Genomic DNA, 27,163 nt, shown 5'->3' with positions numbered 1-27,163 from the left:
TTAGAAAATAATGGCCTTTATTTTGTTTCTAAATATTAACACAGATGCAGGAGCTTCTCAAATACAGAAATATTATTTTTTTTACATTGGTAACGCCGTCGTCACCTCCTTAAATGCTTGTGAGTGAAGCTGGCGGCATTGGATGGGCAAGGAGGGAACAGCCAGCAGCACCTTAAAACCAAACCACACGTGCCGCCCCCCCCCCCAGACCGAGCAGCATGTAGTACAATCCATACCGGTCCCCTTGCCCCTCTGCAACCAGCCTCCCTTCACTCTGCAGTCTGTGGGGCCTCTGTGGGCAGAGAAGTGGTCTGGGCTTCGTTGCCATCCCTCGTGCGGAAGAGCAGCTCCCCTGAGGGAATGACCTGTTCGGGCTGCCAGGAAGCAGTGGGGGCACCGTACTGCTGGTAAAAGTCTGTGTCCGCCTGGAACATCACCAGGGCTTGGGCTGTGTGGATGCGGACGTGCTGGGCCAGGCTGTTGGCATCCAGGAACTTCTCCCCGCAGGAGTCGCAAGCGTACAGGATTTGGGTGTTTGGATCTGGAAAGACAGGACAAAGCCAGAAGACAGCAAATTGCAGGAGAGCCGGGGTGGTCAGTCCCATCTGCTTTCTTTGAAAGTGCTTCATCCCAGAGACAGTCATACAGAAAGGCCGAGCAGTAGGGCCATGGGTGAATCGCTTCAAACAGCCCCAGCCACCCATCCTACAAATCATAGCTTTCCGTAAAGAAACCAGGGAGATGTAGTTTGTCACAGGTGCTGAGACAAGGTGCAAGGGCTCTCCCACAGGACTACAATTCCTAGAGTTCCCTGTGAAGAGATATTAAGTGTTAAACCACTCGAGAAATGTAGCTCTGGGGGGAGAAACGGGGCTCTCTGCACTACACTTAGCACCAAAGAACTGCAGGTCCCAGGATTATTTTGGGGCTGCCAGGACTTGTTTGAAGTGGCACGACATTTTAAATGTCCAGTGCATGGGTAGGCAACCTAGGGCCCGGGGGCAAAATCCGGCCCAATCATCTTTTAAATCCGGCCCGCTGACGGTCCAGAATTCGGCGTGTTTTTACACGAGTAGAATGTGTTCATTTATTTATAATGCATCTCTGGGGTATTTGTGGGGCAGAGGAATTCGTTCTTTTTTCTCTCTCCAAATTATAGTCCGGCCCCCCACAAGGTCTGAGGGACAGTGGACCGGCCCCCTGCTGAAAAAGTTCGCTGACCCCTGGTCTAATGCAACTGAGCCTGACAACAAAGTACACTTTGAAAACTTGTGCACACCTACTGTTCTCGCCCCGCTGGAGGGTAAGCAGACCCAACAGCATGGCAGGTGGCAGAGGTGAATTTAGGGCAAAGCCCCCCTGACCAAAGCCCTTCTATTTGCAGATGAGTGAATCCAGGAGTGAAGCTCCTTACTTTTACTAAACACGTTTTCTTTTCCTTTATGTGCACCTTTTTAAAAACCACCACCATGAACCTGTATTAAGGTACATTTAAAAGCCGGCTTTTAGTATTTTCCTCTTTTATATAGGGATACATGGATGAACAGGGACGCAGGTGGCGCTGTGGGTTAAACCACAGAGCCTAGGACTTGCCGATCAGAAGGTTGGCAGTTCGAATCCCTGCGACGGGGTGAGCTCCTATTGCTAGGTCCCTGCTCCTGCCAACCTTGCAGTTTGAAAGCACCTCAAAGTGCAAGTAGATAAATAGGTACCACTCTGGCGGGAAGGTAAACGGCGTTTCCGTGCGCTGCTCTGGTTCAACAAAAGCGTCTTAGTCCTGCTGGCCACATGACCTGGAAGCTGTATGCCAGCTCCCTCTGCCAATAAAGCGAGATGAGCACCGCAACCCCAGAGTCGGTCACGACTGGACCTAATGGTCAGGGGCCCCTTTACCTTTACCCTTTTACCTTACATGGATGAATAGCAAAGGGTGATGGGGCTGTAGCCCCAAACAGCCAAAGGGCACATACTGTTGCATTACTGAAGGATGCTAGGAAAAATAGACCCTCTCTAGAAATCCAACATCTCTGAGAACTGTTAAGAGTTGCATCCCTTTTCAAGCTTAATCACCTGAAAGGCCAAAGAATGGGGAAGAGCATAAAACAGCTGGTCACACATTGGGGTGCTGCACCCTTGTGACCAGATTTCTATACTGCAAGCTTCTAGAAACAGTCCAGCTTTGTGTTCTGCGCAGTTACCGAAGGTTTGAGCTGTGACGGAGAAAGATGAGCCAAGGACCTCCTTTGGAGGGGTAGTTGCCCGAACGCTCCCAAATGGATGCTCACCTGCTTCCTGCACTTGCTTCACAGCCTTTGTTATTTCAGCCTTCAAGGCTTCCGTCTCGTCGGCTGTGACGGGCGCTGCCACGGGGACCACTGTAGAGGAGAACCATGGGGGAGTTGAGCAGCACACAATGGAGGCCCCATGGCCACCCAAGCCAGCAGAGGAGCCCTTTGCATCGTGGTGGGGACCCTTCCTAGCAGCGGGGAGGGCTTAAGGAGGGACTGAAATACTGGAGGCAGGGGGGAGAAGACACTAAATACCCTAGCAAAGATTGTTCCACAGACAGGGAAGAGGCCGTAGCTTCAGTGTGTTAGATCAGGCAGGTCCTAGGCATTCAGTTTCCAGCAGCATTTCCAGCTGGGAAAAACACCCCATCCCCATTTGAAACACTGGAGATACTGCTCCTCCGCGTAGGCAATGAACGAAGGAGGAGAAAAGCCACCCTGCCCACAACTATTCAACTTTGGGTGAAAACCAGAAGGCTACATTTCTTCAAAATTCAGCTTACCAGCTCTTTTGCAACCTCCTCTATTTGCCAAGGATAAGAGAGTAATAATAATAATAAAGAATAAAGCAAGGGAGGCGGAAAATGCAAATTGCTCGTGGCGTTCATGAGTGTTGCAAGCATTCCTTTTTAAGGGGAGAGCCCTGGCCGAGTTCTCAAGCCTCAGGCCCTTGGTAAGAGAATGACAAGGCCAGGATCTCCTGCTCACCTGTCAGCTGTGTGACTGCCGTGGCCGCCAGGGCTTCCGTGGCCAGAGTCACCATCTCGTCGGAAGCCACGGTCACGATGTTGAACTCGTCGCCCTCCCCGGGCTCCAGAACCTTCATCCCGGCCTTGCCCTGATGGACCGTCTTGACGTGAGAGCGGAGGTTGTCCACACGGTTGAAGCCGCGGCCGCACTTGTCGCAGAGGAAGGGTTTCTCGCCTGTCCAGGATGGCACAGAGACCTCAGCAACCCGCCAGCTGACTGCCTCTCACTTTGGCCTCTCCCACAGAGAGGTGTCCAGCAGGGCCCCACCGCTGCGTAACACTCCCTGCTCTGCACATGACTATCGCAGTCTCGCTGTGCCTATGTATTCTACCTCCACCGTCTTGAGGCAGTTTGTGCTCTCAAAGGATACGAAGTGGGGAGGGTGCTGCTGTTGCACTTGGGTCTCGCTCATGGGCTTCTCTATGGGGCATCAGGCTGGCAAGCGGGAAGACAGTGTTGGTGTCTTGCCAAAATAAACTTGAAACCGCCTTGAAGCACACCTAAAACATCTGCCTAGTGACAAGAATTCTCTCCAGGCATCTTTATCAGGGCATGCGGCGGAGTGCGCCTGCCAGAATATGAGAAAGTTTGTGAGCCTGTCTCTCTGGCCGAATAGCTGAAAGGTGCAGAGATCTGCATATACAGTGGTACCTCGGTTTTTGAACGCAATCCATTATGGAAGATCGAAAACTGTTTCAAAACATTTGAAAACCGGAAACTCAATAGGCAGCAGCCAGGCCTCAGGATCTTGCACTCAGTGGAAGCCACGTAACATGTTCGACTTCGGAGGTGTGTTTGAAAACTGAAGCATTTATTTCCGGGTTTATGGCATTTGAAAACCCAAATGTTCATCAATTCGAAAACCAAGGCATCACTGTAGTTCTGTTTCTTATTTTATATGCAACTTGCAATGTAAATAATAAAGAATTTAAGGAAAGAACTGGATAGGCATAAATGGATAAATTCCTGTTATGGGAATTTACCAAGAGAAGGCTGGACTGATACTCCTGCGAAGACGCAGGAAGACTTTGAGTAACTCTGCTGAGTTAAAGAAAGAGTTGGCGCTCATGCACTAACAGACAGGAGGCTGGAGTGGACCTGGCTAGATGAAGCTGCCCCAGGGCTCTCCCTACGGTCAGACTCACCTGTGTGGATGATGATGTGCTTGGAGAGGTCACCCACATTCACAAAGGCCTTGTTGCAGACGCTGCACTTGTGGGGGCGGATGTTGTCGTGGTGGCGGATGTGGTTGGCCAATTGGCTGGACTGGACGAACCTGAAGGGGGGGGGGGCACAGAAACAGAACTGAAACGTGTACAGGACTTTTAGGTATTCAAAATGTTTCCCTGGATTTATTTAACAGAATTTGTAGGCTGCTTGAATGTAAAACAAACCAACAAACCTCAAAGTGGTTTGCAAAAGTACAAAACAAGATTTTCTTTTTCTTTCAACAATAGGCCAAAATGTTAAGCTGCTGAAACGAGCTAAAATTCACCTTGACTTTCCAAGCATTCGGATAGGCTTCTCTAAGCATAGGTAAAAGGTAAAGGGACCCCTGACCATTAGGTCCAGTTGTGGCCGACTCTGGGGTTGCGGCGCTCATCTCGCTTTACTGGTCGAGGGAGCCGGCGTACAGCTTCCGGGTCATGTGGCCAGCATGACTAAGCCGCTTCTGGCGAACCAGAGGAGCACACGAAAATGCCGTTTACCTTCCCGCCGGAGTGGTACCCATTTATCTACTTGCACTTTGATGTGCCTTCGAACTGCTAGGTTGGCAGGAGCAGGGACCGAGCAGCGGGAGCTCACCCCGTTGCGGGGATTCGAACCGCTGACCTTTTGATTAGCAAGTCCTAGGCTCTGTGGTTTAACCCACAGTGCCACCCGCGTCCCTATGTAAGCATATATCTATATAAAATAATTGGAGGGCCCAGTTTAATCTCCCGCCCTGCCTCCATGTTTAGCAACCCCCCCCCCCAAAAAAGTGCCCATCACAAATACTTTGTTTTAGCACAGGGTACACAGATTGCCTCCTCCCACCACGCAAAAACACAGCCCCCAGCCCAGGATGGATGAAGATGACCCCCGAACCCTAGCTCTCCCTAGGCCAGGCCAAGAGCCAAGAGAGGGGCCCACCTCTTGCCGCAGCGCTCGCAGACGTAAGGCTTCTCCCCGGTGTGCTGGCGCACGTGGGCAATGAGGGAGCTGGCTTGAGTGAAGGCCTTGCCACAGATCAGGCACTGGCAGGGCTTTTCACCTGGGGAGAGAAGGGAGGGGAGGGTAACATCACGGGGGCACAGGGATGGCCACCTACTTGGATGGCTTGAGGACTACAAGCTTGATTTATTGTTAAGGAAAGAGACCACGGCTCAGGGTCAGAACTCCAAGTTTGCATGCAGAAGGTCCCAGGTTCAATCTTCCGAGGTTGTCCCACCCACATCTTCCTAATGTTTGTGGTGTGTAATCCCTTGGTACAGTCAAGGGCAACATTCCTTATTTCCCAAGAGTGGGCACAGGCAGGGGGACACCCAGTCTGTGTAACTTCCTGTTCCACTGGTCTGGAGCAGCCTCCCCCTGCATGTGACCTGGGAGATGTGCGTGGCTCTGGCTGACTCCATAAAAGAGCTGAGTCATGCAGCCATTTTCTCAGTCGTCTTATTCTCTCTCTCTTCTTGTTGTTCTTTTGCTGCCATGCTGCTCTCCTGTAGCCATTTTGTTATCTTAATGTAATTTTGCTGTCTGCTGGCTCTCAGCCAGCAGCACATGAGTTCAGTTTCCCTATGAGATTAACTCACACTTTGCTTGTGTAACCACTAAAGTAAATCCTGCCTTTCAGGGATCATATCTTGAATTAAAATGTGAGTTACTTTACTCAGAAAGACTCTTGTGTCTTTATTCTTTTAAGAGGGATTAAAGGGGACACCAGGAAATAATCTTAACTAAGAGATTCAAACGTATTGCACTTGGGCAAAAAAAATGAGAGGCACAAATACAAGATGGGTGACACCTGGTTTGAGAGCAGTACATGTGAAAAGGATCTAGGAGTCTTGGTTGACCACAAACTTGACATGAGCCAACAGTGTGACACGGCAGCTAAAAAAGCCAATGCAATTCTGGGCTGCATCAATAGGAGTATAGCATCTAGATCAAGGGAAGTAATAGTGCCACTGTATTCTGCTCTGGTCAGACCTCACCTGGAGTACTGTGTCCAGTTCTGGGCACCACAGTTCAAGGAGGACACAGACAAACTGGAATGTGTCTGGAGGAGGGCAACCAAAATGGTCAAAGGCCTGGAAACGATGCCCTATGAGGAACGGCTAAGGGAGCTGGGCATGTTTAGCCTGGAGAAGAGGAGGTTAAGGGGTGATATGATAGCCATGTTCAAATATATAAAAGGATGTCACATAGAGGAGGGAGAAAGGTTGTTTTCTGCTGCTCCAGAGAAGCGGACACGGAGCAATGGATCCAAACTACAAGAAAGAAGATTCCACCTAAACATTAGGAAGAACTTCCTGACAGTAAGAGCTGTTCGACAGTGGAATTTGCTGCCAAGGAGTGTGGTGGAGTCTCCTTCTTTGGAGGTCTTTAAGCAGAGGCTTGATAGCCATATGTCAGGAGTGCTCTGATCGTCTTTCCTGCTTGGCAGGGGGTTGGACTCGATGGCCCTTGTGGTCTCTTCCAACTCTATGATTCTATGAATCTGCAAACTAGCTTCCAGCTATATTGAGGGGAATCTGCTCTGCTACATCACTGCTTTTTAAGATACGATACAGTATCTTTATTGTCATTGTCCCATACAGAACAATGAAATTGAAAAATCTACATAAGACATTCAAAACCTCCTAAAAACTCTGAAACCCCATTTTAAAATACAATATACTCCTATAGAGACCCGTTATACTGCGTTTAAAACCAGAATTGCATTTGTTTCTCCGGCGGCTAGTCCTAGTCTTTATAACCCTGTACCTTCTTCCAGAAGGCAGTGTGCAACAAGGGGAGAAAATACTATCGACAAGGTATATACGAACATTAGACGGGCATAGCATGAGTGAAGGAAGGATAATACTTATTCAATATATCCTTTCCTACTATTCTTAACATTCCCACAATGTTTAGCTGGAATTTCCACGTAACTTGAACCAACAGATTCTAATGATAAGGAAGGAGATTGCAACTGAACACGAGAAAGAACAGTAGGAGCTGTTTGACAGAGGCCTGGGAAAGCGGCAGACTCTCCTTCCCTTCCGACTCCATAGAACTCTATGATCCTATAAGCCCCAGCAGGTCAGGGCTGGGAGAGCCACCCAGCTGGGAGAGCCACCCAGGTAACAGCTACAACGCCTTCTCTGACCACCCGAGGAATGAAGGGAGCGCCCCCTTGGCCAAACTCACCCGTGTGGATGCGGACGTGGCGCTGCAGAGCCCCCGGGTCGGCAAACTGCCGCTGGCAGTGCACACAGATGTACGGTTTCTCCCCACTGTGGATGCGCAGGTGTCGCTTAAGGTTGCCTGTGAGCAAAGGAGGAGGAAATGTAGAGAGGCTGTTGGAGACTGGCTGGATTATTTTTTTTTTTAATCTGAATTTTATTTATTTGTTATCATTCTTATATTACATTGGTAAACTTTGTCATATTACAAGACTTACTATAATTTCCAACATGTATACAGAAATTATATACAAATTTTATATACCTAGAAAGAAAATGAAACAAAAAAAAGAACAAGGAGAAAAAACAAAAACAATTCGCGCCCCCCCCCCAATCATATACATACCAACACACTAGACTTCCTGTTGTATATTCCTTTTTTACAAATGAATGTAATCTTATTATTGTATATTTCTTTACATATGGAGACTGGCTAGATCAGGAGGAGTGGTGGAAACCGCCTTTCCCCAGGGAAAGCGCCAAGGGAGAGGATTTGGATCCAGGCCTCCTGGTGGTGGACAACTGGACACACCCCAGAGGAGGGGAAGAGCTGGGAGGTACAAAAAGGTGGGAGTCTGGAGGCTGAGGAAAAGGGGGAAACATTCAGGTGCCCCAACACGGAGTAAAGACAGGAGTCAGACGTGGCAGCTTCACCCTGCCAGTGTTTCTGCCGACAGCCTGCCGGCTCCTCTTTGCTACACATAACAGAGAGGCAGGCAGAGACAGAGAGGGGCCCTTGGGCCCAACTATAAAGGTATAGGGACCCCTGACCATTAGGTCCAGTCGTGGCCGACTCTGGGGTTGCGGCGCTCATCTCGCTTTATTGGCCAAGGGAGCCGGCGTACAGCTTCCGGGTCATGTGGCCAGCATGACTAAGCTGCTTCTGGCAAACCAGAGCAGTGCACAGAAATGCCGCTTACCTTCCCGCCAGAGTGGTACCTATTTATCTACTTGCACTTTGATGTGCTTTCAAACTGCTAGATTGGCAGGAGCAGGGACCGAGCAATGGGAGCTCACCCCATTGTGGGGATTCGAACCTGGGCTCTGTGGTTTAACCCACAGCGCCACCTGCGTCCACTGTAGAGGAGCCCAAAACGCAGGGAATGGAGTAAAGTGGGAGGTGCAAAACAGCCCAAGCAACTGCTTGCTATAGTGGAGTATATCTGAGAGGTCTCTGTATGTTTTCTGTTCCGATTCCTTAACCAAACGACTAACCGCAAGTGAGCTCACGTTGCCTCATTTCTCTCTGATCTGCCAATGGGCTGTGCTCTGTGTCAGCTCCCTTGACAAAGGCTGTGGGCAAAGGAGGCCGGGGGCCACCCAGCCCGTCTGGGCGACCCCCAAGAGCCACATACCTGACGTAGTGAACTGCTTTCCGCACTCCCGGCACTTGAGGGGTCCATCGGCAATGTGGATCTTCAGGTGGGCCTTGAGATTCCCCACCTGGCAAGAAAGGCGAGAGACTGGCTTTGAGAGGGGGTGGGGGTGGTCCCAAACCCCCGCAGGCGTTCCACCCCCCAGCCGGAGCAGGGGAGCTGCCCTCCAGCCCTCCAGCCTTACCTGGTTGAACTTCTTCTCGCAATGGGGGCACTTGTGCTCCTTGTGGGTGTCGTGGGTCTCCAAGTGGCGCATCTTGGAGGTGGGGTCGGAGAACGAGCGGCCGCAGTAGTCACACCGGTAGGGCTTCTCCCCGCTGTGGACCAGCTGGTGGCGCTTCAGGTTGCCCGAGGTGGTGAAGAGCTTGCCGCAGTCCTCGCAGCGGTACTTGGCCTCCCCGGTGTGGCGCTTCTTGTGCAGGTTCAACAGGCTGATGAGGCGGTAGCTCTTGCCACACTCCTCACAGCTGTATGGCTTGAGGGGGCTGGGGGGGGGAGAACGGGGGAGAGGGAGAGGGAAGGGTCACTGATGCTACCAGCCCACCTGACTCCACAACTAACAGAAGCGTAGAATCCAGGGTGGGCGAGAGGGAATGAAGGACAGCTTTGCAGAAAGAAAAGATGCCGTTAACCGGCGGAACCCCTTGCTGCAGGGTGGCGCAATAGTAAGATTAGAATAGATTAGAAGATTAGAATAGTAAGGTTTTACAGAACAGCTTGGTGCTTAGTAGGACGGGCTGGCACCTCAAAGGCTGTGGTTGTTTTTGTTTTAATTATGTATTTTGTGTTTTCATCTTGCGATTTCATATTGTGAACCGCCCTGAGACCTGTGGGTATCGGGCGGTTTACAAATTTAATAAATAATAATCACGATTTTAGGGACGCGGGTGGCACTGTGGGTTAAACCAGAGCCTAGGACTTGCCGATCAGAAGGTCAGCAGTTCGAATCCCCGTAACGGGGTGAGTTCCCGTTGCTCGGTCCCTGCTCCTGCCAACCTAGCAGTTCGAAAGCACGTCAAAGTGCAAGTAGATAAATAGGTACCACTCCAGCGGGAAGGTAACGGTGTTTCCATGCGCTGCTCTGGTTCACCAGAAGCGGCTTAGTCATGCTGGCCACATGACCCGGAAGCTATACGCCGGCTCCCTTGGCCAATAAAGCGAGATGAGCGCCACAACCCCAGTCGGTCACGACTGGACCTAATGGCCAGGGGTCCCTTTACCTAATCATGATTTTAAGGGCAGGAGGTGGTCCTGGGTGCAAACGTCAGCTTTGATTAACTACAGCCGAGAAGATCTGCTGGTAATGCCAACCAAGAGGTCGGAGGCTCATGCAGCCTCTCCAAAACCCTGGGGGGAGGATGCCCATCGTCGGCATTTGCGCCATTTATGCAGACGGAAGCTGGGCAGGGAAGGCTGAGCTGCCAGCACGGGCATCGCACGGCTGCCCCGACTGCCAACGGGAATCCTTCCGCCCCTTCCTTCACGAGGCTGCCCGTTCTACCGCAATGCTTTCCCCTCCTGGATCAGCCTCGCTGGTCACTGGCCACCTACCTGTGTGTCTTTTCGTGCGCCTTGCAGGCTGCTGGGTCAGAGAAGGCCTTGCTGCACTCGCGGCAGGTGAAGGGCTTCTCCCCGGTGTGGATCCGGATGTGCCGCTTGAAGTTGCCAGTGTGAGTGAACTCCTTCCCACAGTCCTGTTTGGGGGGGGAGAGAAGGAGGAGGCGGTATAAGTGGCTGGTCCCAAGGAAGCCCCCTCGCAAGAAAGGACAGAGTGTTAACCCTAACCCTAACCGACTCTGGGGTTGCGGCACTCATCTCGCTTTATTGGCCGAGGGAGCCGGCGTACAGCTTCCGGGTCATGTGGCCAGCATGACTTAGCCGCTTCTGGCAAACCAGAGGAGCGCAGAGAAACGCCGTTTACCTTCCTGCCGGAGTGGTACCTATTTATCTACTTGCACTTTGACGTGCCTTCAAACTGCTAGGTGGCCAGGAGCAGGGACCGAGCAACAGGAGCTCACCCCGTCGCGGGGATTCGAACCACCGACCTTCTTATCAGCAAGTCCTAGGCTCTGTGGTTTAACCCACAGCGCCACCCACGTCCCTCTTTTGTACTTCTTACCCAACCCCAAAAATACCCCCCTGACTCATCTAGCCCTAACTCCCATGCTCTTAAAATAAAATAAAATTGGGGTGTTATTGGGTTGCTGTCGTTTTTATTTTGATTATGGATTTTGTAGTTTTATATTTTGATTTTATTCTGTATGTACATGATACCTGCGAGTATAGGGTGGTATATAAATTTAATAAATCTAATAATAATAATAATAATATTAATAAAGTTTCTTTTCTAAGCAGGTAACGACAAAGTTAAACCACCCGATTTGGTGAGCTTGTGGTTATTTTTAAAGCTTTGTGCACTGAAACCCACAAGTGGACAAATTTGTCCCTCGCAAGTGGTCAAATGCCAAATTTTCCAACTTTCAAAATTCCCAAAATGAGGGGTGATAAAACAAGTTCTTACACGACTCAGGAATTCAAAACCTATTGCAGTTTAATTAATATAATTTAGTTTGGTAAACAGCTATGTAAAAAATACGAGGAATTTTCAATGATTTTAAACTTGCGTTACTGTTTTTCATGGGAAAAAATATGCGTGAAATTGCATAAAAATCATCAGAAAACGGCTGCACCATCAGATTGGCTCGCCCGATCTGCCTGAGCGGAACAGACAAAGAGCAGAAGCAACAAGAAGACAAGAGAATATAAGCAGAAATAAGCAGGATGCATCAATGCCATCAAATTAAATACAAAAAAAATCTGCTGATGAAAATGAAGAGCAAAGATGCTCAGGATGGAAATAATGGAAGTCATGAAATGACATTAGGAAAACCAAATATGATTTCCACTTCTCATAAAAAGACAGAGTATAACACATTAGAGGTGCATAATGTTCTGCAGAGCATCAGATGTGGTGTTGGGCCTGCGTGCCACAGCTGCCGCCACACCACTGTCGCCTTCTTCTGTGCGCAGTGAGCCAGGTGGAATATATCTCTACCACATCACTCCGGAGAAAGGCTCAAAGAAAGAAAAACCAGCTGAAGTTATTGCCCTCCACACCAATGCGTTCCCCCTGTGACACGTGATCATGGCCTCCGATAGGGAGGCCTTGTCCATCAGCAAATGGACAGGTAACGTTGGCAAGATGCAAGATGTTGCTACTGAACTTGAAATGGCTCCTTCGTCCACCATACTCTCAACTGGAGAGCCTCTTACTTCTCTTCAATGTCATAAAGGATTTGTCCTACTGTTTGGCATCTGTCTGTTTCGAGAGACAACTGAGGAGTGTGGCTACTGATCAAGCATACAGGTCACCCAGGCCATAAGGACAGGATCTGGCCTTTCTTAAAATTGGCCCAGTGAGCTATTCAAGGTGGTTGGTAACAGCAACCAGGATTTGTTGCAAAACCCCCCAACAACTTAAGGCTGATAGTGAAACACAGTGGTACATCAGGTTAAGTACTTAATTCATTCCAGAGGTCCGTACTTAACCTGAAACTGTTCTTAACCTGAAGCACCACTTTAGTTAATGGGGCCTCCTACTGCTGCTGCGCCGCCGGAGCATGATTTCTGTTCTCATCCTGAAGCAAAGTTCTTAACCCGATGTAATACTTCTGGGTTAGCGGAGTCTGTAACCTGAAGCGTATGTAACCTGAGGCACCACTGGACATGGTTTGCCTGTCCTATCACTGTTGGTTCAACATCAAAGTAAAACATTCTGGGGTAGAAGGTCCATGCCACATCATGTTTCAGCTGCAGAAAGTTAGGCTGCAAAAGGCGGCTGCAGCAGATGCTGTTTGGCCAACCGTCCAGTGCTCAGCATGGTATGCATTTTTTGAAATGATAATCTCTCACCTCGCACTTGTGGGTGACCGACCCGTAGGTCTTGGACTCGGTCCTGTCACTGTAGGTCCCCGAGCGCAGAAGCCGGGCCTCCCCTGCGTTCTCTGCCCCGGAGTCCATGTCCCCCGACTCTTCCTCATCCTGGGAGTTGCCGTTGGCCAGCTGGGCCTCGTGGGCCTGGGAAGGTACCTCGGCCTCCGGCAGCACGGTCCCCTCGCCCTTGCCTTCCAGCTCTACCTCCATCTCAGAGGGCAGCTTCAGGTCAGAGGGCTCAGCTAGAGACACAGAGAGAAAGAAGCAGTCTAGTGGGCCACCTGCGCTAGACGCCATCTTGTGGGAGCCAATAGTGTCTAGGCGGCTGCGGCTGCCTCCCCAAAAACCCTTCCCCCTGTACCCTCCGGGATTACATTCACAACATCAGCAAGGCGGGCGGGGTTTCTGGAGGGCATCTAGCCTGACCCTCTGCTAAGGATCGGGATCCTGCAACGTACAGCCCCCTCCCCAACAGAAGGATGCCCAGCTGATGCTTCTGAGCCTGAGGTGGGTGGTGCCCCCCCTGGCCAAAGGAGCCCCCTAAGGTTTTGCCAAAATCTGCCTCCCTGCCTTGTCCACCTGCATGATCTGCTCTCTGGAGGAACAGAGAGAACAAGGGTCTGCTCTGCCTCCCCCCCCCCTTCAGATACTTGAAGGCCATCTTCCTGAAATCTTCAGCTTGGATTGGGCTTTGCAGGGGGTGGGCTAGATAAACCTCAGGGATCCCTTCCAACTCCACAATTCCATGGGCTACTTTTAAAATGAGGCTGCATTTTAACTTCTTTTTTTCACACACCCCCATATTATGTTTTTATTGTAATTTTACTGGTGTTAGCCGCCCTGAGCCCAGCTCTGGCTGGCAAGGGCGGGGTATAAATAAAATAATACTAATACTAATACTAATACTAATACTAATACTAATACTAATACTAATAATAATAATAATAATAATAATTCTCTGATTCTATGAACCTGGATCCTGCAAGCCTCATCTGTTGCCCTTCTGAGGTGATACAAGAATGTTATTTCCGAAAGGAATCTCGCTTGGTGCCCTCTTGACCTACAGGCTTCATGGGCAAAGGGAAAGCAAAGATCCTTTGGGTGCCATACAGAGATCACCCCCAGAAGCACCCCAGAGAGGCTTTCTGCCCTGCTGCTGTTGCCACTCACCATCCTCTGCAGCCCTCGAAAGGGCAAGTTTTGGGGCAGTGCTGCTTTCCCCAGGGGAAGAGTCTTCCGTCTGCGAGGTCTCAGGCACTGGGGAGGAGACGTCGTCTTCCACAGCTGAAAAAAGAGAGGAGTTGGTCACATACCCCTCAGCACTAGTGACCAACAGCCACGGGGATAAGGGGCAACAAATCAGAGAGAGGGAACAGGAAGCAGGGCAGGATTTGATGGGGGAGGGAAGGGAACAGACATCCTTGGCTAACAGATGAAGCCTGCTGCAAATGTTAAAATCAAGTCCCACCCAAGGTGCTAGATGTCATGAAAGCTGAGTAATGCAGTCTTCCTAAAGATTTAGTTTGAATTTCCTCCTCTTGGGTCTTCGGATCCCACACCAGCCTTCCCCAACTTGCTGCCCTCCAGATGTTGTTTTTTCCCACCAAGTGAATTTTTATTGTTTTCCTTACATATTCTTTTCCAACAAATTGTAATAGCACCATACATTCCCTTTGACTCTGCTGAGTCGCGACCCCCCTCCCTCCCCACAACTGGTATATTTATCCTCTTTCCATCACGCACATCATTCTCATATTAGTACTATTATACATTGGAGGTATTATGTCAATCCTGCTAGTGTCTTGACCTCTTTACAATTCTTCTTTAAATATTCAATAAATTTACTCCAGTTATTTTGGTATCTTTGAACTCCCTGGTCCCGGATCCTCCCTGACAGTTTGGCAAGTTCTGCATATTCTGTCAACTTCGCCTGCCACTCCTGAATAGTTGGTATATCTTGTACTTTCCATCTTTGGGCCAGAAGGGTCCTCGCGGCAGCTGTAGCATACATGAACAAATTTTGATCTTCTATTTTAATTTCTGTTCCTATTAAGCCTAATAGACACGCTTCCGGTCTTTTAGGGAAAGTATATCTAAATATTTTTTTGAGTTCATTATAAATTGATTCCCAATTTTTTTTCACCTTATCGCAGGTCCACCACATATGGAAATAGTCCCCATCTGCCTTTTTACATTTCCAACATTTTCTTTCTTTTTTCCTATACATTTTAGCTAATTTTACTGGTGTCAAATGCCATCTATACATCATTTTTAGCAAGTTTTCCTTTAAAGCGCCATGCATCCTGTAAATCCTCCTTCCAGATGTTTTGGACTACAACACCCGAAACATCTGGAGGGAATCAGGTTGTGGGGGAAGGCTGTACTACACGCGGATTACTGGGCTGTGATTCCTGCATTGCAGGGCTAGATGGCCCTTGGGGGGGCTTTTTATTCTCTGTAAGATACTTCTGAAGCTTCTTCAAATAAGCTCTACTTGGATTTTTGGCCCATTTCATTGCATCAGGCAAGGCACCCAAGGTTTCGAAACAGATTTTTAGGTTTTGTTCTGAGATGTTTCAGTGTGCCCTGAGCTTTGGGAGAGGACTGGAATAGAGGTGGGGTTTTTTGTATAAATTGCTGCCGTGTTCCCAAGCCAGCTCTCTCCCCACCACATGGAGGCTTCTCCCAAAGGGCTGATTTAAACAGAGGCTCAGGAAGCGACACTGGTCCATTTGGCTCAGCATCACATGCACTGACTGGTGGAAGGCTCTCTGGAGACATCAGGATTTGAACCCGGGTCGCGCTGTGGGTTAAACCACAGAGCCTAGGACTTGCCGATCAGAAGGTCGGCGGTTCGAATCCCCGCAACGGGGTGGGCTCCCATTGCTCTGTCCCAGCTCCTGCCAACCTAGCAGCTCAAAAGCACGTCAAAGTGCAAGTAGATAAATAGGTACCAGTGTGGTGTAGTGGTTAAGAGCGGTAGTCACATAATCTGGGGAACCGGGTTCGCGTCTCCGCTCCTCCACATGCAGCTGCTGGGTGACCTTGGGCCAGTCACGCTTCTTTGAAGTCTCTCAGCCCCACTCACCTCACAGAGTGTTTGTTGTGGGGGAGGAAGGGAAAGGAGATTGTTAGCCGCTTTGAGACTCCTTAAAGGGAGTGAAAGGCGGGATATCAAATCCAAACTCTTCTTCTTCTTCTTCTTCACTCCAGTAGGAAGGTAAATGGCGTTTCCGTGCGCTGCTCCGGTTCGCCACAAGTGGCTTAGTCATGCTGGCCACGTGACCTGGAAGCTGTACGCCGGATCCCTCGGCCAATAAAGCGAGATGAGCGCCGCAACCCCAGAGTCGGTCACGACTGGACCTAGTGGTTAGGGGTCCCTTTACCTTTACCTTTTACCTTCCAAGGACCAAGCAGGAGTGTTTCAACTGAGCGAAAGTTTTCATTTGCTTATTTACTGTTTGTGCCCTTCACCAAACACTTCCAGGGCAGATTGTGAAAATACCACAATGCAAATATGATTTACACATACTTATTTTACTTTTAAAAGACAACTGAAGGCAGCCCTCTTTAAGGAAGTTTTTAATGTCTGATGCTGTACTGTTTTTAATATTCAGTTGGAAGCCGCCCAGAGTGGCTGGGGAAACCCAGCCAGATGGGCAGGGTATAAATAAATTATTATTATTATTATTATTATTATTATTATTATTATTATTATTAAGTCCGGCTCTATCCAAGACCCCTGGTTCCCGGTGCCTACCTGATCCCTTGCCAGCTGCACATTCAGCCTCCTCTTCCTCCTCCTCTTGTTCCTCTGTGGGCTCCATGGCCGCCTCCTTCTGGATGCTGCTGGTTGGGGGCTGTGGGGTCTCCTCCAGATCCTGGGGGGTCTCTGTCGCCTCTTTACCCCCACCAGCCGTTTTCTCCTGCCCTAGGAAAGAGAGGGGCCAAAACCAACTAGGACAGGCTCCTCTCAGCTATGACCTACCAGATGCTGAGCCCCCACCCACTTACCCCATCTGCACAATGGGCACAAGGGCTGCCATGATGACAAGAACTTGGGGAGAGAAGGGTGAGGAACGCCCTGCTGGATCAGGCCAAGGTGGGGGTCTCCCTACAGATTCCCTCTTGGTGGACCACAAGCTTAACATAAGCCAGCTGTGTGTTGCAGCAGCAGCTGTATTCTGCCCTATCAAGATGTTCAAGGGTCTGGAAACCAAGCTTTATGCCAACTCTCCTTCCTTGGCAGGTGATTTTTGTTTTTTGTATAATTTTTATTAAGCTTTTCTATTTTACATTTTAGAATATTCATTTAAACAATCTCAAATGACTTCCCCTATTCTCCTTCCATGGCTCAACTTACATACCATATATCCCTGCATATTTTACATAAGCTAAACCATTCAGTATTCCATTGTTAGATCCATCAAAAATTATCTACACTGTTGAATTTATCTAATACTGCCAGCGTTTTTAAATGTACACATTTTTCACCCATATATTCAATAAACATTTTCCAATCATCTTTCAGCGTATGTTCTTCTTGTTCTCTTATTCTATAAGTTAATTCTGCAAGCTGTGTTTATTCTATCAGTTTAAGTCGCCATTCTTCTTTGGATGGGACCTCTCTCGGTTTCCATTTTTGGGCTAACAAAACACAGGCCACAGGAGTGGCATACATAAATACAGTCGTACCTCGGGTTGAATATGCTTCATGTTGAGTGCTTTCGGGTTGTGCTCCGCGGCAACCCGGAAGTAATGGAGCGCGTTACTTCTGGGTTTCACCGCTCGTGCATGCGCAGACGCTCAAAATGACATCACGTACTTGAGCAGAAGCGGCAAAAAGCAACACGTGTGTGTGCAGACATGCCGTCGCGAGATACGTTTGCTTCTGGATGCAAACAGGGCTCCGGAACGGATCCCGTTCATATCTAGAGGTACCACTGTAGTCTTTTTTGACAGCTGGGAATTTCCATCTGAATTATCCCCCACAAGAAGGATTCTGATTTTTTTGGAAAGGTACTTAACCATTTTTTTTCTAATTCATTATAAATTATTTCCCAATATTCCTTTACCCTGTTACAAGTCCAGCACGGTTTTTAAGTAGAGGCTGTGTGGCCATCTGTAATGGAAGCTCTAGCTGAGATTCCTGCATTGTAGGAGCTTATACTAGAAGATACATGGGTTCCCTTCCACTTCCAATAATCATAATAACAACAACAACAAAAATAAATATTCGGGAGGGATAAGGCGAAGAGGGAGAGGAGTTGACCGTTGGCTGCCCCGTCCTGCCTAAGTCAGCTCGTCCTGTCGGGGGTCGTTCCCAGCCCAGCTGCCGGCCATGGCAAGGCCAGAAGATGCAGAAAGTGACGGTGCAGCCCATCAATCTCATCTTCAGATACCTACAGAATAGGTCCAGAATTCAGGTGTGGCTGTATGAACAGGTGAACATGAGGATACAGTGGTGCCCTGCAAGACGAATGCCTCGCAAGACGGAAAACCCGCTAGACGAAAGGGTTTTCCGTTTTGGAGGTGCTTCGCAAAACGAATTTCCTATGGGCTTGCTTCACAAGACGAAAATGTCTTGCGAGTTCCTGCGGGTTTTTTTTCCTCTCCCCCCTTTTCCCCAAGCCGCTAAGCCGCTTATCAGCTGATCCGCTAAGCCGCTTATCAGCTGATCCGCTAAGCCGCTTAACAGCTGATCCGCTAAGCAGTTTAACAGCTGATCCGCTAAGCCTGCTAAGCCACTAATAGTGCTAATCTGCTAAGCCGCTAATGGGCTTGCTTCGCAAGACAAAAAAACCGCAAGACGAAGAGACTCGCAGAACCACTGTAGAAGGCTGTATTACTGGATTTGATGAATATATGAACTTGGTTCTGGATGTTGCTGAGGAAATTCACTCCAAGACAAAATCAAGGAAACAGCTGGGTCGAATCATGTTAAAAGGAGACCATATTACTCTTCTACAGAGTGCTTCTTGCTAGAAATAGCTACTGAGTCTGTTCTGCTTATTATTTTAATCTTTAAACCTATAGAAGAAAATATGCAGTGGTTTAATGGTATCCCTCTCAACTCTACCACTGGTGTCTGAAGAGTGAAGAATGAAGCCAGTTACTTAATTCGTGCTTGCATAATTTTCAATAACTTTTCTACACTGGTGTTGAATTGTAGTTCTTTCTAAATAAAACTTTTTGTTAAAATATAAATAAATGAATATTGGACTGAGACCCCCTTTTGGGGCTCATGGGCCAATCTCCAAAGATCTAACCAGGGATCGCCCAGAAATCTAGAGCAGTGCCCCCGTTACCTCCCTGCTCATACAATTACAACCACAGCCCCATACCAGCTGTCGGGGGGTCTCCCGGGCTCTCCACTGCAGCTTCTGCCGGTGCCGAAAGAGTCCTCAGAGAGTTGCAAGCGCTGATGATCTCCTGCATCTGAAGGAAGCCGGCCACAGCCAAGACGTCCTCCACGTTCTCCAGGCTCAGGTTCAGCTTGGATGTGTACATGAACTCCAGCACCTGCTCAAGACCTGGAACAGGCACAGACAGACAGTCAGCGCAGGACAATGGCTCTGCTCTGCCTTCCACAGTTGGAGGCAGCAATGCATGTGGATGCCCGTTTCTGGGAACCACAGGAGGGGAGAATTGCTCATGTGCTCAGTTCCTGGTCGCAGGCTTCGCATAGGTGTGTGGCTGGGCCCTGTGAGAACAGGAGGCAGGACTAGATGGGCCATTGGCTCTGCTTATGTTCTTAGGACAGACCATCATGGACTTCCCACTTGCAAGGCGGAGCGAACCCTAGTGCCAAGCGCTGGATGGCCCAACAGGCAAATTGAGGACATGGTTTAAGGCAGGAGTCAGCAAACTTTTTCAGCAGGAGGCCAGTTCACCGTTCCTCAGACCTTGTGGGGGGCCAGACTGTATTTTTTGGGGAAAAAATATGAACGAATTCCTATGCCCCACAAATAACTCAGAGATGCATTTTAAATAAAAGGATACATTCTACTAATTCTAAAACACGCTGATTCCCGGAGCATCTGCAGGCTGGATTTAGAAGGCGATTTGGCCACATCCGGCCCCCGGGTCTTAGGTTGCCGACCCCTGGTTTAAGGCATCGGAAAGCTGGGGCACCAACAATTTGAAAGAATTTGACTTTAAAAAATAGAAAGCATTGAAGGAGCCATCATGGGAAAAAGCCAGAACTTTGCTAGATCTCCTTCCTCTCCACACTCTTCTTTTAAAAACTGAATCTCATAGTTTTACAGTAAAGGCAAGAAACACCCCACATTCCCCACCTCCCTAGCCATTTTTCCCTTCCCTTTTTATGACTTATTCCCACCTAAACTGGGTGGGGTGCGTGGTGGGGACGTCTTGTTCATGTAGATTAATGTGAAGAAATCAGACCTGGTCCTGTGTTGCACATGACATACACACACAATGGAAGTTAAGTTGTTTTACAAAATAAAATTATACTTTGTGGCTTAGTACCCCATTTTATTTATTTTAATCCTGTATTTATTTATTAAGTAATTTATAGGCTGGGACGCGGGTGGCGTTGTGGGTTAAACCACAGAGCCTAGGACTTGCTGATTGGCGGTTCGAATCCGCGCGATGGGGTGAGCTCCCGTTGCTCTGTCCCTGCTCCTGCCAACCTACCAGTTCGAAAGCATGTCAAATTCAAGTAGATAAATAGGTACCGCTATGACGGGAAGGTAAACGGTGTTTCCATGTGCTGCTCTGGTTTGCCAGAAGTGGCTTAGTCATGCTGGCCACATGACCCGGAAGCTGTAAGCCGGCTCCCTCGGCCAATAAAGCGAGATGAGCGCCGCAACCCCAGAGTCGGTCACGACTAGACCTAATGGTCAGGGATCCCTTTACCTTTACCTTTTAATTTATATGCCGCTTCGAAACTTAAAAGAAATCTCTAGGCTCCTTCTGGGGACCAAGGAGGCACCCACTGCTACTTTTCCGGGGGTGCACCAGGGACATTGGGGGACAGGGTACTGGGTGGACCGGAGGCACTGCCAGGGCCCAGTCATACATCCCCCAAGGTGGTTTTTGCTCAAGCCGGACTCTGCCTTCTATCTCTGGCCCAGAGGTGGGAGGGTACAACTTGCCCCATAGTTTTCAGAAGGGGGCTTGCTGCTGTTTGCCTTGCATGAGGCGTGCAACGTGGGTCCCTTGCTCAACTCACCTGGAGCCATTCATTCTGCACTCACCTTGCTTGACTTGCCTGTACTCGTTAAGAGACTTTGACTGGACTCTGGGAGGGACCAGGGTTCAAATCTCTGCTCATTCATAAAGCTCTCACTGGGGGAGCCTGGGGGCCACTCACTGCCTCTCAGCCTAACCTAGGGCTGTTGTGGTGATTAATGGAGGAGGGGGGAACCATGTAAACCACCTTGAGCTCCTTAGAGAAAAAGGCTGGATATAATGCAGTCAATCAGCTCTCCCTGTGGGACACCTGCACAGCCTAGGCTGGCTGCTTCAGGACCTGGTGGTCATTTGGACCCCTTGCAACTGTTATATTGGCTGGCTAGGATGCAGCTCTACCCTACATTTCAGGCACGGGATAACATCCCGCAACCCCATCCGCCGTTAGGCCCACCTGCTGCGTTGCTGATGTCCAGGTGCACCACGTCCTTCTGGTCCACAAAGAGCATCCTGAAGTATTCGCTGCAGGCCGCCAGCACTGCCTTGTGGGCCTTGAAGTCGATGCCATCCACCACAAAGGTGCAGTCACACAGCAGACCCAGTTGCCGCTGCTGGTTCAGCTGCTCCAGCACCTGCTTGCTGTGCTGAGGGAAATCCATGGCTGCGGGGAGAGAGGCAGGAGGCCCTTGAGCACAGATGCCCCTCCTCTGACGATGCAGGCTTCCCTCTGGCCCACGAATCATGCCCTGCCCAGCCGAAGAAAAGCAGTATGCAGTTCCAAGCCTTCACCATCCGTCATGGATGTTTGAATTTTGATACCTGCATTGCAGAAGGTTGGACTAAATGATCCTCGGGAGTACCTTCCAACTTCACACTTCTGTTGACAACCACTTCTGCACAACAGAAGGGGATGGGGCTTAGCAATGTTGGAGAGCACCTGCTTGGCATGCAGAAGGCCCCAGGTTCAATCCACAGCGGTGCCTCCAGGTAAGGCTGAGAGATACTCCTGCCTGAAATGCTGGAAAACTGCTACCAGTCAGTGTAGACAGTATTGAGCTTGATAGACCAACAATGGGATTCAGTATAGGGCATCTCCCTCCTTTCCAGGAACAGCCCAGCAAAAGTGAGGCCGGGTCCCCCTGAAGCAAATCAACACACTAATCCTGAGGCACATCTGAAGAAGTCTGACAGCTGTCATTCCAAACAGGCTGACCCTTCCAGTTATATCCTCTTTTTCTAGGATGCGTATTTGCAAAGGGCTCTGCTGCCCTTAAGTGTTGCTGCTCTCAAGATGAGGCAAATCAGCTTGTTCCCATTTTACAGACACTCAGACAGGCTGAGATGTCTTATGTCTTTGGTCTGGGGCCCAGGAGGGACTTGAACCCAGCTCCCCTCCTCCAACACCTTCAATCTCCTCCCTCATGGGGCCAAACTCCCCATCTCACCCCATTAAGAGCACCCATCACCTGCCCCACCACCACAAGGCAGAAAGTGGACAGGCAGCAAAGGCTCTCCCGGGTTTCAAGCAAGGGTCTCTCTCCCAGTCCTACCTGGAGATGCTGTCAGCAGGGACTGAGCCTGGGGCGTTCTGCATGCCATGCTCCAACCACTGAGCAACAGCCCCTTTCCCTCACCCAAATACGCTTTGAACCCCCAAGTCAGCTCTGTCACAGGCTTCCTGCCCCTCACCAAAAAAAAGGGGCACAAGAAATAATCCTAACTGGACCTTTGTGTCTCTCCCCCCAACCTGAACAAGTAAGTCCCACCACCCCACATTTCTTTTTTCTATTTTTAAATTCCAAATTGTATTTCCAAACACAATACAAATGTTACTGACCTGAATTTCCGCACCTGACACTCGGAGTGTGTGTGTGTGTGTGTGTTGGGGGGGGGGCAATTGGCCTCCACAGGCGGGCAGCGCCCTCAGTTATCCCCTTCCTCCTCTCCCCCTTCCACTGCTCGCTTTCCTGGACGCCCCCTTAACCTCGATCCCCCACTGCACACACCCCGATTGCCCCCTGCTTGTTTCTTCTCCCCTCCGGCCCCCCAACCCCCCCAGCTTGCCGCCTCTTTCAATGCCCCTCATTAGCTCCCCGCTCCCCCTTTACAGGCAGCCCCCGGCCCCCTGAATTCCCCCCACCTGCTGGCTGGCAGCCCCCTCCCCCTGACAGGCAGCCCCCCCACCCCGGCTGCCTTCCTGCCCCTCCCCTTCCCGGCCCCTCCCCTTCCACGAACCCTCCCCCCGCCCCCACCCCCACCCCGCACCTGCTATCCGGCGCGCGTCACATAATCCCGGGCGGCGGCGGCGGCGGCGCTCAGAGTGACACGGAACAGACAAAGGGCGCCGCCATCTTGGGCCCGGGCGGAAGCGGCGTCTCCGTAGCCACCGCCCTCTTTCTCGACGCGCACTTTCCCCCCTCTTTCGCTTTGCGTGCACGGCGCGTCCCGTCTCGCCGGCGGAAAAGGGGCGGGGGCAAAGGAACGGCTGGCACGTGACGCAGGCGGCTCTGCAGCGTCTCTTGGCCGCCATGACACCAGAGGCAGGGACAAGCACTAGAGGCAGCGCAGTTTCTCCGGGGGATAGGGGAAGCGCAGAGATTGAGGGGGACCCGTTGCCTTCTTCCCCGCCCGTTCATTTCTTCTTCTTTCGCTCTTTCCCCCTCACATTTTCCTCTTCTTATTGTTATTATTAATCATCATGATCGACTGTTATTTGTACACCACTCTTTTGAAACAATCCCATCCCCCCCGAACGGCTGCAGTAATCGCAGTGAAAAAAACTAACATCAATTTTTTAATTCCAATTTTTAAAAAAGATTTTTTTTCGCCCATGCATTCTTCTTCTTTCCATTTTTTTGTTCCTCTTTCTTGTCCCCCAAACTCTGTTTTCCTTTCTCCACCTTTTGCTCCACTCTTCATTTTCCGCCAGCAAACAAGAAGTTTGGAGAGAAAGAGAGGGAGAGAGGACTAAGATAAAGAGAATGCTGTTTAAAGTAAACTTTCCAGCTAGGCAGGTAGGGAAATACTATCAGTATAATAGACAAACAACTCGCATAATGCTGGACAACAGCAGAATGATCACAAGGGGTGGAGTATTATTTAGAGAGGTGGTTGTTGATGTGATCCTGATGCTGTTTTTGCCCTAGCTGTTTAAAATGTTTTAAATTGTTTTAAGCTGATTTAACTTCTGTGTTTTTAAATTTGGAGGTTTTTTTGTTTCTTAAATTAAGGAATGTGGGTTGATTTCAGAATAGAAGAGCTGGAGACAGCAGGAGAGACTCAATCACAGTGGATCAGGATAGGGGCAGGTATGGTTTTGGGGCAGGGGCAGGCCAGGTAAGGGGCAGTTAGTGCCAGCCAGAAGCACCACCTTGGCCCGAAGACTGGAGGGGCCAAGCCGTGTGACATACACCTGTGACATCATGTGTGTGACACGTGTTGGGCATACATTATCAGCAGGAGTCATTGCCCAGCACCGCAAAGCTTCAATGGCCACGGCTCCTCCTCTCTCATGCTCAGGAGGAGCCTGCCTTTGATGCTGTGCCATGCTTGGGTATGCGGCTGCGGCTGCGGTTGCTGAATGCCAGCCCTTAGTAAGGGCTCTGAGTAAGACCCTCCTCATCCATGATCGTATTACGAATGAGGAGGCTGATCTGGTCTGGATCAGCTGCGCCCACCTGTGTAAAGCTGGCAAAAATATATAGGATGAGGGACAAAAAATGTTGGAAACCTAAAGAAGTGGATGGAGAATTCTGTCACATGTGGTGGACTTGTGATAAAGTAAAGACATTTTGGGAGTCAATTTATAACGGGGACTGGAAAAAATTTAAGGACTATTTACAAAGACATTATAAGTTATATGAATGTTGAGAATTTGTTAAGTCTTTAGATAACAAGCTTCAGATGTCAAACTTTGATTTTGCTGGAATTTAAGTTATGATCGTGAAAGGACTAAAGTCTAGGGTAAGGTTTCTATCTTTAGGACTGTTGGAAATGTGAACCAATAATATTTACCCTAAATCCAAAATACAATTGATGAAAGTATAAAAACACAGGAAACAAGGTATTAATTTGCTGTTAACTTTCTTTATTGAAAAAGATGCAGGGGATGGAGGATGTGGGGAAGTCCAGTGGATTAAGAAAAATCGTTTGTAAAGTATGATTTCTTTCTTGTCTAATAATCTTTCTTTTTTTCCTTCTGTAAAACCGCTTTTGTTGGATCATTGACGATGTATTTGACCTTGGAAAAAAGCAATAAAAAATATTATTAAAAAAAAAAACAATTTATAACGAACTAAAGAAAATATTAAAATATACTTTCCCTAAAAAGCCAGAAACATTTTTTTGCTTGGCTTGATGGGAAAGGAGATTAAGAAATCAGACCAAAGATTATTTTTGTACACCACAGCTGCTGCGAGGTCTTTGTTGGCCCAAAACTGGAAATCACAAGAAATGCCTACTATTGCGGAGTGGCAGGTGAAAATGATGGACTATGCAGAGTTAGCCAAACTGACCAGCAGGATTTGGGATCAGGACAATCACAAATTCCAGGACAATTGGAGTAAATTTATTGTATATTTAAAATTTAAAGACACTAGCAGGACTGAAGTAATTCCTACAATGTCGATAAGAGGTAAAAAGTTAAAATACGCGATTGGCTTTGATAAGGGACACCAGCTGAAGGGAAGGAGGGAAGTTGCAAGCTTGGCAGAGCAAAATGGTTTATATGTTGATTAATGTACCGTACTTGAGTGTGTAAAGAAAATAATAAAAATTTACTGGGGGGGGGGAAAGGAAGAGTTGAGAGTCGGGGAGCAGGAGTTGCTGTGGTCTTTAGTGATCCTCTCTCTTTCCTGGCTCTCTGTCCATTTGTGGGGGGATATTGTGTGTGTGTTCCTGGCACTGGGTGATCGGACCAGTTGAGGATTCTGTTTGTTTAGCACCCACCTTATTGCCCAGCAGTCGCCCTGCCTGAGCTGACGGAGCTGGTCTTGGAGGCACGATGGAGGACTCCCAGTCTGCTGCTTTCAGAGGACTTCAGTATCCAAGGCCAGGTGTCTGGCTTTGGGGTGGCTCAGGACTTCATGGCTGCCATGATAATTATGGGGCTGCTGTCCCAACATGTCAACGGGCCAATGCATGTGACTGGCCACACTCTGGACCTTGTTTTCTCAACCGGTCAGGTGATTGGAAAGCGTGTGGGAGGATGTTAACATCAGTCACTTGTCATGGTCCGATCACTTCCTGCTGAAATTTAGGCTTTCAGTACCCTTTGCCCTCTGCAGAGCAGGGTGGGTGGACAGCCTCAGAGGCTGATTGATCCAATGGGTTTCCAGATGGTTCTGGGTGATTTTGGGGCTGATGGAGCTGGAGCTCCAGTCAGCTAACCTGGCTAACCTGTGGAACATTCAGATATTGAGACCATGAGTAGGCAAACTAAGGCCCGGGGGCCGGATGTGGCCCAATCGCCTTCTAAATCCGGCCCGCAGACAGTCTGGGAATCAGCATGTTTTTACATGAGTAGAATGTGCCCTTTTATTTAAAATGCATTTCTGGGTTATTTGTGGGGCCTGCCTGGTGTTTTTACATGAGTAGAATGTGCCCTTTTATTTAAAATGCATTTCTGGGTTATTTGTGGGGCCTGCCTGGTGTTTTTACATGAGTAGAATGTGTGCTTTTATTTCAAATGCATCCCTGAGTTATTTGTGGGGCATAGGAATTCGTTCACCCCCCCCAAAAAAAAATACAGTCCAGCCCCCTGCAAGGTCTGAGGGAGAGTGGACCAGCCCCCTGCTGAAAATGTTTGCTGACCCCTGGTTGAGACAACCGTGCCCCGAATGCCCTATCCCGCTTTGTGTAGCCTTTGTGATGGCCAGGTAGATTCCCTTTCTGGTGCCATTATGGCAGGCTGTTGCCTCTCCTGACAGTCGTCCCCCCCCCACTCCAGAAAGGGAGAGGACACAGTGACCTCTACACTCCTCTCCCTGTTGCACCAACACAATGCCAAGAGTGCCTGGTGTTACTATAAACAGACCCATCCCAGAGCCAAACACCAGGCGCCGGCGGCTTGTTTTGCAGACAAAACACAGGCCAGCTCTTACTCACCTGCCCTGTCCACTAGGGAGGCCGGCCAAAGTCTTATGCAAGTGCACCGACCTCCCCACGTCCCATCCCCCCCACAAATCCCACACATTTTGGCCGAGTCAGATGTTCCAGGGGAAACCATCTTTATTTA

At 49.3% G+C, this 27,163-nt stretch overlaps 2 protein-coding genes across 3 annotated transcripts in view; both read right to left on the bottom strand.

Annotated features, from left to right (window-relative positions):
• Positions 1-23,473, bottom strand: ZBTB17 (zinc finger and BTB domain containing 17). 2 transcript variants are annotated; one of them, XM_081923130.1, is made up of 15 exons: positions 23,194-23,473; positions 21,383-21,589; positions 19,116-19,304; positions 16,532-16,702; positions 13,942-14,055; positions 12,751-13,013; positions 10,390-10,532; positions 9,023-9,323; positions 8,818-8,905; positions 7,428-7,544; positions 5,172-5,292; positions 4,184-4,314; positions 2,997-3,212; positions 2,286-2,375; positions 1-541 (listed from the first exon to the last, which is right to left on the bottom strand). In XM_081923130.1, exons 1-15 carry the CDS (start codon positions 23,456-23,458, stop codon positions 270-272), a joined length of 2,688 nt encoding a protein of 895 aa, XP_081779256.1. In that variant the 5' UTR covers positions 23,459-23,473; the 3' UTR covers positions 1-269. The 2 variants fall into 2 exon arrangements, with proteins under 2 accessions (XP_081779256.1, XP_081779257.1); XM_081923131.1 differs by lacking the exon at positions 23,194-23,473 and adding an exon at positions 22,766-22,917.
• Positions 1,818-27,163, bottom strand: part of FAM131C (family with sequence similarity 131 member C) — a 76,721-nt gene continuing 51,375 nt past the window's right edge. Inside the window, exon 7 of the transcript XR_014171257.1 lies at positions 1,818-1,893. The gene's annotated coding sequence lies outside the window, so the exon portion shown is untranslated. The remainder of the gene's footprint in view (positions 1,894-27,163) is intronic.

This window comes from Podarcis melisellensis (assembly GCF_964234715.1).
Source record: "Podarcis melisellensis genome assembly, chromosome: 8".
Taxonomy (NCBI): domain Eukaryota; kingdom Metazoa; phylum Chordata; class Lepidosauria; order Squamata; family Lacertidae; genus Podarcis; species Podarcis melisellensis.
The sequence above is the reverse complement of the archived record's forward strand: the minus strand, read 5'-3'. Positions and strand labels throughout refer to the sequence as shown.

Coding starts and splice junctions, on each gene's coding strand:
- ZBTB17 (XM_081923130.1), bottom strand. CDS start 23,458: ATGGCGGCCAAGAGACGCTGCAGAGCCGCCTGCGTCACGTGCCAGCCG. Junction 19,305..21,382: donor GGACATCAGCAACGCAGCAG/GTGGGCCTAACG, acceptor TGCCTGTTCCAG/GTCTTGAGCAGGTGCTGGAG. Junction 5,293..7,427: donor CCACGTCCGCATCCACACGG/GTGAGTTTGGCC, acceptor TTCTCTCCCCAG/GTGAAAAGCCCTGCCAGTGC.